Here is a 12980-nt window from a genome sequence, read left to right as displayed (position 1 = left end):
TCTGGTGACCTCCAGTTCGTTCTCTATGGTTCAGAGTCTGTTTCTTGCTTTGTTTCTCCTTTTTCCCCCCTTTGCTTATTTGCTTTGTTTGTGAAATTGCACATGCGAGTGAGATCATACGGTGTTTGTCTTTGTCTGACTGTTTTTAGGATTATGATTTCTAGCTCTATCCATGTCATTGCAAAGGGCAAGATTTCCTTCTTTAATGGCTGTATAATACTCCATGGTGTGTGTGTGTGTGTGTGTGTGTGTGTGTGTGTGTGTGTGTTAGTGTTATAGAGAGATATATATATATACTACGTCATCTTTATCCATTCATCACTTGATAGTTGGGCTGCTTCCACGTCTTGGCTGTTGTGACTAAGGCTCCTATAAACGTAGGGATGCATGTATCACTTTGAATTCGTGTTTCTGTATTCTTTGGGTAAATACGCAGTAGCTGGATCATACAAACAGAGTTGTATTATTAATTTTGAGGAACCTCCACACCGTTTTCCACAGTGGCCTCACTAGTTTGCATTCCCACCGGCAGCGCAAGAGGGTTCCTTTTTCTCCGCATCCTCTCCAACACCTGTTGTTTCTTGTATTGTTGATGTTAGCTATTGTGACAGCTGTGAGGTGATGATGAATGATGCTGAGCATCTTTTCATGGGTCTTGTGGCCATCTGGATGTCTTTGGAGAAATGTCCATTCATGTCTTCTGCCCTTTTGTTAATTGGATTATTTGTTCTGCGGGTGTTGAGTTTTATAAGTTCTTTATATAGTTTGGATACTAACCTTTTATCAGATACGTCATTTGGAAATACCCTCTCCCATTTTTTGGTTACCTTTTAGTTTTGTTGTTTCCTTTGCTGTGCAGAAGCTTTTTATTGTATTTTTTTTATTTTAAAATTTTATTTAATTTGGTTTTTTCTAGAGAGGGAGGGGGAGGAAAAGAAAAAGAATCCCAAGCAGGCGCCACACCCAGCACGGAACCTTACTCAGGGCTCTGTCTCACAGCCCTGAGATCATGAGTGAGCCAAAATCAAGAGTCAGACACTTAACTGACTGAGCCACACACCTGCCCTGGAAGCTTTTTATTTTGATGTAGTCCCAATAGTTTATCTTTGCTTTTTGTTTCCCTTGCCTCAGGGGACCTAGCTAGGAAAATGTTGCTATGGCCAGTGTCAGAGAAATGACTTCCGGTGCTCTTTTCTAGGATTTCTATGCTTTCAGGTCTCACATTTAGGTCTTTAATCCATTTTTGAATTTATTTTTATGTATGGTGTAAGAAAGTGGTCAAGTTTAATTCTTTTGTATGTTGCTGTCTGGTTTTCCCAACACCATTTGTGGAAGAGACTTTCTCCCGTTGGGTATTCTTCCCTGCTTTATTGAACCATTAGTTGATCGTACAATTGTGGGTTTGTCTCTGGATTTTCTGTTCTGGTCCATTGATCTCTGTGTCTGTATTTGTACCAGTACCATGTTTTGATGACTACAGCTTTGTAATATAACTTGAAGTCCGCAATTGCGATGCCTCCGGCTTTGCTTCTTTTTCAAGATTGTTTTGGCAATTTGGGGTCTTTTATGATTCCATATATAGGATTTTATTTTAGGATTATTATTTTATTTATTTATTTATTATATTTTTTTAGGATTATTTGTTCTAGTTCTATGAAAACTGCTGCTGGTGTTTTGATAGGGATTGCATTGAATGGGTGGATTGCTTTGGCTGCTGTAGCCATTTTAAAACAATATTTATTTTTCCAATCCATGAGCATGGAATGTTTCTCCATTTCTTTGTGTTGTCTTGAATTTCTTTTATGACTGTTTTATAGTTTTCAGAGTACAGGTCTTTCACTTCTTTGGGTAGGTTTATTCCTAGGTATTTTATTATTTTTGGTGCAGTTGTACATGACATTGTATTCTTATTTTCTTTTTCTGCTGCTTTGCTATTGGTGCATAGAAATGCAGCAGATTTCCTTACATTGATTTTGTATCCTGTATTCCTTACATCGAGTTAGTTTATCAGTTCTAGCAGTCTTTTTAGGTTTTCTGTATGTAGTATCATGTCATCTTCAAATAGTCAAAGTTTCCTTCTTCATGGCCTTTACATTTTTTAAACTTTAATGTCAGTGTCTTTTGAAAAAGATCTGCCCCAATCTTGCCATCTTAATACAGCTGTTTTTCTTTTTACTTAGTTGTAATCTTAGTGTGTATGTTATTTTTTCTGATGTTTTAACTTGGTGTATGTTATAAATATTATGTAGTTTCTAAATGATCTTCATTTTTGCTTTTTTTTTTTATACATATTTTTATTTATTTACTTGACAGACAGATCACAAGTAGGGAGAGAGGAAGGGAAGCAGGCTCCATGCTGAGCAGAGAGCCCGATGTGGGGCTCGATCCCAGGACCCTGGGATCATGACCCGAGCTGAAAGCAGAGGCTTTAACCCACTGAGCCACTCAGGTGCCCCTTCATTTTTGCTTTTTAATGACTGTGAAATGTTGGCATCCTGTTCCCTGAGGCCCCATTTCTTGAATCATTCCCTGTTGCTGAATGATTAGGCTGTCCCCTGCCCCCTCCTCTTTAAACTGATATAGATAGTAGTGTAAGGAAAAAAATCCCGATTAACGTAACATTTTCTTTCTGTTAAATTATTTTTTATAGGAATGAATTCTTGTGTCCAAGCTTTTTTCTCTCTTCTACTAAGTATTATTAGTTTATAAAGGGATCATGGTAATGATGTTTACCATCTTTGATTCAGTGATACCAATTTTACTGTAACATGAAGCATAAAGAAACCAGGTTCTGGGGATGGCAAGGAGGATACAAGGAAAATAACTAGATAAGCACATGGGGGTAGATCCTGATGGGCCTTGTTTGAGTTATGTCCTGCTTTGCTTACAGAGTTGGGAGCTCACAGAGGTTTTTAAACAGAGGAGTGCTGTGAAGAGAGTGGTGTTGTAGAAGGTGAACTGGTGACAGTTGGAGGTCAGGTTGGAGGGAGTGAAGGCTGGAGGCGGAGGGACCAGCCAGAAGAGTGTCACTGTGCACGCAGTGGCCCAGGCAAGAAGAGGATGGGTTTGGGAGATTAGGACTGACACACATCATTGGCTGTGGGGGTAAATGGGAGGAAGGATTAAAAAATTGGTCTGAGGAGGCTGTTAATAATTCAGATGACTGGGCGGATGGTGGTACTATTAATTGAGAAGGGGAATACGGCAGGAGCTCATTTCATGCCTGATGGTCTCAATTTCCTTTCTAGAGTAGAAGAGAGACAGTGTGCAGTTTGTGATCCATCTGTGTTTCCAGTCCCCTGTGTCGTAGGGCCCCCGGGAGTGAGGATGAGATGGGGAACTCAGAGAGCAGGAGAGAACTGTGCCTGGACAGGGAGGGGGGCTGTTGTTCCTTCCTCTGACACTTTAAGAGAGGAGGGTGGAGCTCGAGTGTGGGGAGGCAGTGGGTGAGGTGGGACTTCACAGAAAATCAGCAAGTGATGGTCAAACATGTAGATGTGGTTGGAGCTTCAAAGAACATTGAGAAGAAGCCTTACTTGGAAGCCTTGAATATTTCTCTTTAGTTGGTGGGGGAGAGCCATAGTTTCTTTCACCTAATGCTTCAGACAGGCTTTATGTCCGACGAACAGGTCGGTGCCATCTAAGCTGTGAATGAACTTAAGTTTTCTCTGGCTGGGACGCCTGGGTGGCTCAGTCGGTTAAGCGGCTGCCTTGGCTTGGGTCATGATCCCAACGTCCTGGGATCGAGTCCTGCATCAGACTCCTTGCTCGGCGGGGAGCCTGCTTCTTCCTTTGCCTTTGCCTACCTGTGCTCTCTCTCTCTCTGACAAATAAATAAATAAATAAAACCTTTAAAAAAAAGAAAAAAGTTTTCTCTGCATTACCGGGTTCTCTCTCTTTATTTCAGTTTCCACAGAGCCTGTAGAAACCTCTCGATGGACAGAAGAAGAAATGGAAGTCGCTAAAAAAGGTCAGTTAGAGTTCTCCAGGGTTTTGGTTGGGTTGCGATGGGCTTTTCACGGTTATTAGTAATAAGTCAGATGGAGTGAATATTTTTTTAATTGGAAAAAGAAGAAAGTTCTTCTGCGGCAGTCAACAGAATTAAGAGGTAGAATTGAGTTCTTTATGATGAGGTGGTGCCCTCTCAGGTCATCCTGCTGTGCCTTGCTTAAGAGGCCCACTTTTGAGGAATTAAGATTCTCTACACGGTTTTATTTGAGTGTCATTTTGTTAGAGAGCAAGTGGACTACTTTCACTCTTCCAGAATAGCTGTGATTCAGCATTTTGGAGGGTATTTAAATATAAAGAGTCTATATTTTCTGTTATTTAAAAGTTGGATTTAATAGCATGGTTCCTGTCTCCTCAGTTTGTATTTTATGAGGCATTTGGTTACAAATTAGTAAGAATTGCACTGCAATTCAGAGGAGAAGGCATGAACTTTGGAGCCAGAAAAAGGTTTGAATTTTGTCTTTCCTGCTCATGGCTGTGTGGCCCTGATCTTATTCTGGAACATTACAAATCTTTTTCTGTTGTTGCTTGTTAACATAGAATAATTTGAAATTGAAGTCAAATTTCTAATAGGATAAATAGTTGGTTTATAAATAAACAGTAGTTTGTGCTTTAAATAAAATAATTTTGCGAAGGATTAGCCAATTCTTTTTGGAGTTAAGTATTTACCTTATAATTCTAAAGAGAAATTATTGTAACTAAATTGACCTCTTAATGACACATTTCCGATTTATTTTCTATTTAATGGATCATGAATGGTACATTTAAGAGTTGTATAAACCAATGTTACCAAAAATGTAGCAGTTTAATGTGTTCTGTGTTCAAAATGTTTTTATTTGATGATTATTTGCCATGACTAGGAAATTTGTGACTTGTCATGATTACAGGCATAGCTTTTTAAAAGAGTCACATTAAGAAACAAGAATCACATTTATTCTCATTTGATTATCAGAATGTTATAGTGGAGTAAGTCAATAGTAGCTACATCATAGAGTGATTTTTTTCAGGTAGATATACCTCCATAGGACTGTTTTTAGTCTCTGCTCTTTTCAGTTCTGTTCATGTGTCAGGAGGATTTGGAAATGATCTTTCAGTTGTCATTAAAGGAAGCTACCTTCATCAGCCTTGGAAAACTGTTTTCTAGAAGTTGTTAAATTTGTACTATAAATTCATGCTTGGATACGCCTGTTTCTAAAGTCTGTCACTGTGTGTAGCTCTCTGTGTGTACACGCGCTTATATACCCCTATTCCTTGCAGATGGGGATGCGTGTATCTGTATATGTTATTTGGTTAAAAAGTATCAGGTTGCATGGTTTCCTGTGATGGGTTGTCTTACCACAGGTTTGTTGATGTTGCTGTTTCTAAAACTGGTTAATTTTTTCAGGGCTTTTCTTGATTGTGAATCGATTGAAGACATGCTGATTATAAATGTAGCCGTATATATCTTTATTTTGTGTTATATCTTATAAGATTACCTTATTAATTTTTTATTGATACACTGTTTACAAAGACTTACAAGTGTCTAATCACTCAGTTTACAAGTGTTTGAGTTCTTATTGTGTGTCTGATGTTGTCCTAGCTCTCTGGGAGGGACAGAACAGGGATAAAGTTGAGTCCTTCCATTAATGAGCATGTTTTAAATTTGAGTGGCAAAGTAGAGCTGTCAGTGAATTTCATGTCAATACATATTTAAGCAAATATTAAAATATATAAATAAATTGAAAATACATTTTTGGTATTAATGATTTTGAATACTGTAATTAAGTTGATTTTTATTCTTTCTCTTGTTCGCTTTATCATGTGATTGTTCATTAATCTTTGGTCATTTTTCAAATATAGGTCTTGTAGAACATGGTCGTAACTGGGCAGCAATTGCCAAAATGGTGGGAACTAAAAGTGAAGCGCAATGCAAGAACTTCTATTTTAACTATAAAAGGCGACACAATCTTGACAACCTTTTGCAACAGCATAAACAGAAAGTGAGTATATCAGAGGTAGTGAATCATTTATTTATTATTATTATTTTTAACTGATTTAGTTTTTAACCGATAGTTACTTTGTTTCACTGTGTTTCTGAGCTTCAAATACTGGTTTTGAGGGAGAGTTCTTTGTATCTTGTATTTTTATTTATTATATTTAGCTGTGAAGGATGTGCTGCTGTCTTGGCACAAGTCGCCTTTTTCTCTGATTACTGCCCAAGGAACAAAATTCATGTTACTAGTAATGGCCGTTCAGTACTTTTGAATTACCATAGATGGGATTTGAAAAATATAAATACTTTGGAGTTTGAATTGAAAACTTGAGTTGGAGTTCTGTTGACCTTGTTGAATGAATTGATAGGGCGTATTAAAACCATTTTCTCGGAAAATGACCCTGATATAAATAATAAAACGAGAAAGTATAAATTTTTTTTTAGAAGATTTTATTTATTTATTTGACAGACAGAGATCACAAGTAGGCAGAGAGGCAGGCAGAGAGAGAGGAGGAAGCAGGCTCCCCACATGAGTAGAGAACCCGATGTGGGGTTCTATCCCAGGACTCTGGGATCATGGCCCGAGCTGAAGGCAGAGGCTTTAACCCACTGAGCCACCCAGGCGCCCCTCAGAAAGTATAAATTTATTGAAAATTCTTTAACGAGGAAATTCCAGTGTTCTCAGAGTTACAGAGCTCTTTGAGGATTGCATGAGGCCAAGACTGTTTTTGGTAAAAAATATTAAGATGTTACTTAACTTTTTTGCACTGTGTTAGATTTGCATGGATGGTGTCAAAGGAGTTATGAGAGAAAATGCTGGTGCCTTAGAATGAATCATGGCAGGGCACCGCTGTGCTAAATACTCAGTGTATTCATCATCTCGGGCATTTGCAGTTTAACAACAAATAGGCCAATTTCACTTGTCCTTGGCAAAGCAGTACAAATTAGCTTTATTAATCTTGACCCTTGAGTACATGCGTGTGATGAAATGAGAAGTGTGCATAAAGCCCTTCTGTCCCGTACCGGAATGGGCTGGTTCTGTTGAGGGAAAGTACTTTTGCAGTTGTTTGAGTTCCAAGCTGAACTAGTCTCCCTTTTCTATGGAGTTTCAGTTTTAATTGGAAAAATGACAGAAAAACTACGGTTTTTCAGACTTGGATCCTTGGCAGACATTTTCTTGAAAATGAATGAGACTGTCGTTCAAAGAAAGCAAGCAGAAGTATTGTTGCCACTTTTAAACTTCAAACTTTTAAGCAAAAATTAGAATTTTGCAAAATTTGTCTTCCTCCCTGTAAGCTTAACATCTTCCTAACACCCAAAGACTTTTCTGATGAGATCAGTGGTAATAATAACTAATATGATATTTTTCTCAAGACTTTATTTATTTATTTGACAGACAGATGTCACAGGTAGGCAGAGAGGCAGGCAGTGGGGGGTGAGGGGCAGGTTCACTGCTGAGCAGAGAGCCCGATGCGGGGCTTGATCCCAGGACCCTGAGATCATGACCTGAGCTGACGGCGGAGGCTTAACCCACTGAGCCACCCAGGTGCCCCCTAATATGATATTTTGATAAATAGTGAAATTATATGCAGATTTGAGAAATCTGTGTAACTCTATAATTTCCAGATGACCAATTTGTGATGTCACATGGATGTTATGTATGGACAGAAGATGTACAAAATACTTTTTAATACACCAGAGTTCAAGATAGATAAATGGATTTTAATAGAGTACAAAACGTTTATTGATACGGGTTCAGACTTCACACTGCAGTTACCCTTTAAGAGATGACTACTTGCAGAATTTTGGTACAGTACCAAAGAATAATAACCATGGTCATTTGCAAAGATTGTTAAAATACGCTTCCCTTTTCAACTACATATCTCTGTGAGGCCAGACTTTTTTTTTTGGTAGTAGGCTCCACATCTAACATGGGTTGGGCTTGAACTCACAACCCTGAGATCAAGAGTCACATGATCTACCGACTAAGCCAGCCAGGGGCCCCCCAGACTTTTTTTTTTGTATGTATACTTCAGCCAAAATAATACCGTGTCTGCAGATTAGATTATAAGTAGAAGCACATTTGAAAATTGTGCTGTCTTCTGTGAAGGCAAACATTAAAAGAAATTTCCTAAAACATTGAAAAAGCTACTTTTCACTAGATTATCAAACTTTTGTTTTGGAATATAGTTATTTTGTATTAATGTTTTTATGTTGACATGTAATAGGTTTATTGTTATTTTTAAGTGAATTATATTTTAAATGTTTTTGCTTTAATTAAAATATGATAAGTATCATTATATCTGTCTCATGAATAGAACCTGCTTAGGGTTTTGAATGCTTTTTAAGAGTGCTGTATCCTTAGACCAGAACATTTTGAGACTCACTGAAGAAGGATAGAATGGGTAATAAAAGGGTAGATATTTAAATTTGTTAGGGTTTGAACTTTTAGTAAATAAGAGTGTATGAAGTATGACATTGATTTAAAAAGTTATATACAAAAGATCTTTTAATATTAAAAATGAAGATGTAGGGGCGCTTGGGTGGCTCAGTTGTTAAGCATCTGTCTTCTGCTCAGGTTATGATCCCAGGGTCCTGGGATCGAGCCCCACATCGAGCTCCCTGCTCGGCAGGAAGCCTGCTTCCCCCTCTCCCACTCCCCCTGCCTGTGTTCCCTCTCTCGCTGTGTCTCTGTCAAATAAATTAATAAAATCTTTAAAAAAAATGAAGAAGTAAAGTTTAAAAATGTGTTGTAGCAATTAAAAGGGAAGAAAACAAACGTAACAAAAGGTCTGCTGACAAGAGAGACTTGACTTTATCAAATACTATTTAAAATGTTTGGGGAGAAAATCAAGTAAAGAATAAATCAGACATGTTTTTAAATGATAAGTCAGGGTTCTCCGGAGAAACAAAACCAATGGTGTGTATATGTGGAGAGAGAGAATATGAAGATTTATTTTAAGAAATTGGCTCCTGTGATTGTGAGTGCTTAGATCTGATGGTGAAGGCTGGCAGGCTGGAGACTCAGGAAAGAGTTGCACGTGGAGTCCAGAGGTGATCTGCTGACAGGTTATCTTCTTGCTGGGGGCGGCAGCTGGAGGGGGAGAGCAGGGAGCCGATGGCCTTAGTTCTATTAAGGCCATCAGTTGATTGGGTGAAGCGCCTGCCTCCCCCGCCCCCCAGCATTCTGGAGGGTCATCTGCTTGTTAATCTCATCTAAAAAACACCGCACAGAAACACCCAGGATAATGTTTGGCCAAATGTCTGAGTGCTGTGGCCCAGTCAAGATGACACATAAAATTACCCATCACAAATGTCTTTAAAACTTCTTGTTCTAATCATTTTAATTACAATTGAAATAATAGGGACTGTAGGCTTCCGTTTTTTTTTAGAGTGTCTTATCATTTTCTTTCTTTTTTTAAATTTTATTTGACAGAGAGAGACGCAGCGAGAGAGGGAACAGAAGCAGGGGGAGTGGGGGAAGGAGAAGCAGGCTTCCCGCCAAGAGGGAGCCCCATGCCGGGCTCGATCCCAGGACCCTGGGATCATGACCTGAGCTGAAGGCAGACGCTTAATGACTGATCCTCCCAGGTGCCCCTAGAGTGTTATGTCATTTTCAAAAAGGTTTCAAGAAAACATGACAAAATGTCTAATATCTATTAAAATGCAGTGCAAGTTATATAGGTGTTATGTTTCCATAGGTTTGAATTACTACATTAAAAATAGTGAGTACTAGGGCGCCTGGGTGGCTCAGTGGGTTAAGCCTCTGCCTTCGGCTCAGGTCATGATCCCAGGGTCCTGTGATGGAGCCCTGCATCGGGCTCTCTGCTCAGCGGGGAGCCTGCTTCCTCCTCTCTCTCTGCCTACTTGTAATCTCTGTCTGTCAAATAAATAAATAAAATCTTTAAAAAAAAATTAGTGAGTACTATCATATAGTGAAGGAAATACTTGGAGAAATAGAAGAAGATTGCATGTGAGCAGAGGAATGTCACATGGTGGTGGTGAAACACTGTCTCTTCTATATTCATCAGTGGAAATGCCGAACAGCATGGGTAGATATTGGCAAAGAAGTATAGCTTTGAGACTGGAAAAATCCCTATAAGAGCGATTATCTAATGCCTAAAAATATTGCAGTCTTCGTAGTCTTTCTAAAGGCTTTTAAAGAGCATGGCCAGAGGATTCTCCCCTTGCATTCTTTTTTTTTTTTTTTTTTAAGGTTTTATTTATTCATTTGGCAGACAGAGAGGAAGGGAAGCAGGCTCTCTGCTGAGCAGAGAGCCCGACATGGGGCTCAATCCCAGGACCCTGAGATCATGACCCAAGCCAAAGGCAGAGGCTCTAACCCACTGAGCCACCCAGGTGCCCCTCCCCTTGCATTCTTGTAAGGAACGTAGTGATTATTTTTTTTAGCCTCAGAATTAGATCCAGTTCTACGATGGACACTGGGATCTGCTTTTTTTCTCTTGACTTAGTTACTGCTTTTAGGTTGGATCCTAGCATAGAATTTTAACAATTGGGATAGCAATAATTTATTTTCCTCTGTGAGTAGTGCGGGGGGCCTGTAGCTAAAATCTGGTGAGTATAGGCTCAGTAAGAGGCAGAGAACAGAGCAGTGTCGGGGCTGGGATCCTCAGGTCTGCAAAGACAGGAGACCTTAAGTTTCATAGTTAGCAACATGAGATTAAAAATATAATAAATAGCTGATGTCTTACACTTAAATACGTACGCATATGCTCTTACAGATCTGTGATATCCGAGTAGAAGAATGAGCAGTCTTATGATCTCAGATCATGACCTGAGCCGAAGGCAGAGGCTTTAACCCACTGAGCCATGCAGGCATCCCTGTTTTATTTTTCTTAACAATTTTCTGTGTCCTCCACATTCCAACGAATATCTTATTTTTGGTAGAAAACAAATGCATGTTATTTTTATTAGAAAAATACATTATCTGGAGAGGGAAAAATAGCAAGAGTTTTGTGAATTTTGGCTCTTGGTACATGTGGTGGCGAGTAGTTTGGAAAAAGGTTTAAGTGTAACTTTTGGTCTGTTTGATGAGACTGATCCGTCCACGCAAAAGGCCAGTTAGTGGTTCCGTAGAGGCAGCCGCATATCCAGCAGAACAGTTGTGAGACAGGCAGCCTTCTTGTTCGGTGTGTGTGTATCCGTGTTCTGTGTTATCTCAGATGTGAGAGTTTTCCCTTGTTTCCTTTCAGCTATTTAAGTCATGAATAATTCAACGCTCTTTTGCTCTTTCAGACATCACGAAAGCCCCGTGAAGAGCGAGACGTGTCCCAGTGCGAAAGCGTGGCTTCCACTGTTTCTGCTCAGGAGGATGAAGATATCGAAGCTTCTAATGAAGAAGAAAATCCAGAAGACAGTGAAGGTATCTTAAAATCTTAAATTTCGTTGTGACTTCTACTAGTTCAGATTTTCTGATTATTAGCTTAGTCATTTAAGAATTGCTTCATTAAGGAAAGAGTATATTCAGAGTTTTCATAGAGACCTTATGCTTGAGCACAATGTATTCATTCATTCAGCCAACAAATATGTGTGTAGGACCCGTGACGGTCCTGTTGCTAAAACCAGAAGATCTTTAAAATGGCAGTTCCGGGGTGCCTGGGTGGCTCAGTCAGTTAAGTGGCTGGCTCTTGATTTCGGCTCAGGTGGTGGTCTCAGTCGTGAGATCGAGCCCCACACCGAGCTCTGAACTGAGCATGGAGCCTGCTTGAGATTCTCTCTCTCCCTCTGCCCCTCCCCCCACTCACGCTCGCTCTGTCTCAAAAAAACAAAAAATAAATAAATAAAAATAGAATTTAAAAAATAAAATAAAATGGCAGCCCGGCATCGGTACGCTGTCCGGGCATCAATGTCCCTGCCACCTGTATGTGTCTAGTTAGTATCATTGGTTCCGTTTCTCTGTATTGCAACGAGTTTGATTTATTTCCATTCTTACAATGACTCACGCATGTCATATTTATGTTTTTGTGAAAAAAAGAATTAATGTTGCTAGAAGCCCCGGTATTAAAGAATGTCATCCCAAGAAACATAAGACAGAAATAAAATCCTTTTTCTCGCTTGAACCAGTTAATGACCACTTCCCGAAAAACTAAATATTTTCTTGAGTTTTCGCTAATTAAAAGTTCCTAATTCATTTCAATTTGCATTACTGTTAAAGTTTCTGTAGATTGCTTTTGTGAATTGAGTGCTTCGAAGTGGGAATTTTCAGTGATTTTAGTAGCTCTTTATATATATCTTACACATGCTCATGCTTTGTATACACAAATATTTTCTCCATCTCATTTGCTTTTTGTTTTATTTTAAATTACCAGAGTTTAAATTTTGTATGTAATTAGAGCTGCTTAAATACGTTACTTTGAAGACACTCCTGTTTTAAGCTGAGGAAGTACTCTACCTTCCAGGAGTTTCAGAAACAGTAGATTTCGTTTTATTTTTTTCTGCAAGTTGTTGTTGGCTTTGAAACTTAAATTTTGTTTTGAATGGGTTTTGGCTTTGAACATTAAGTAGCTTTTTTTCTGTGAGGTTTTGTGGAAAATGAGGCCCGTGTGGCAGGAATGAAGAGAATACTGGAGCAGCAGAGTTTTGGTAAGATTTGGCTTTTAAAAAGCTCCCTCTGGCGTCGTTGTAGAGACTGGTCTGAGGTGGAAGACAGGGAGAGTTGCTTCTGGACTACGGGGGCAGTCGAGCAGTTGAACACAAGTGGCTAGACTCAGGGGATGTTTTTAGAGAAAAAATCTGTGATACTTGTCTGCATAGGATATGGGGATTAAAGAGAGGAGAAGTAAAAGATTATCCCTTAGAGGTTTCTGGTTTAATTAGTAAAAAACAGAAAAGTCCATGGACTTAGTCTAGTGTAGGAAATACTGAATTTGTGATTCCTTTGAAGTACCTGAGTAAAGATGTCAAAGATTAAACCTGTATTTTATATCAAGTGAAACCAAGGATGTGGGGAAAGGTCAGGGTTACAGTGTTAATTTAAAGG

At 39.0% G+C, this 12980-nt stretch overlaps 1 protein-coding gene across 1 annotated transcript in view; it reads left to right on the top strand.

Moving 5' to 3' along the window:
• Positions 1-12980, top strand: part of NCOR1 (nuclear receptor corepressor 1) — a 148589-nt gene that overhangs the window by 82233 nt on the left and 53376 nt on the right. Inside the window, 3 exon segments of the mRNA XM_045984665.1 lie at positions 3908-3970; positions 5848-5987; positions 11237-11363. Coding sequence (XP_045840621.1) covers positions 3908-3970; positions 5848-5987; positions 11237-11363 — 330 coding nt within the window.

The sequence above is a fragment of the Meles meles genome, chromosome 18 (genome assembly GCF_922984935.1).
Source record: "Meles meles chromosome 18, mMelMel3.1 paternal haplotype, whole genome shotgun sequence".
Taxonomy (NCBI): Eukaryota; Metazoa; Chordata; class Mammalia; order Carnivora; family Mustelidae; genus Meles; species Meles meles.
Note: the sequence above shows the minus strand (reverse complement) of the source record. Positions and strands in the feature narration are given on the sequence as shown.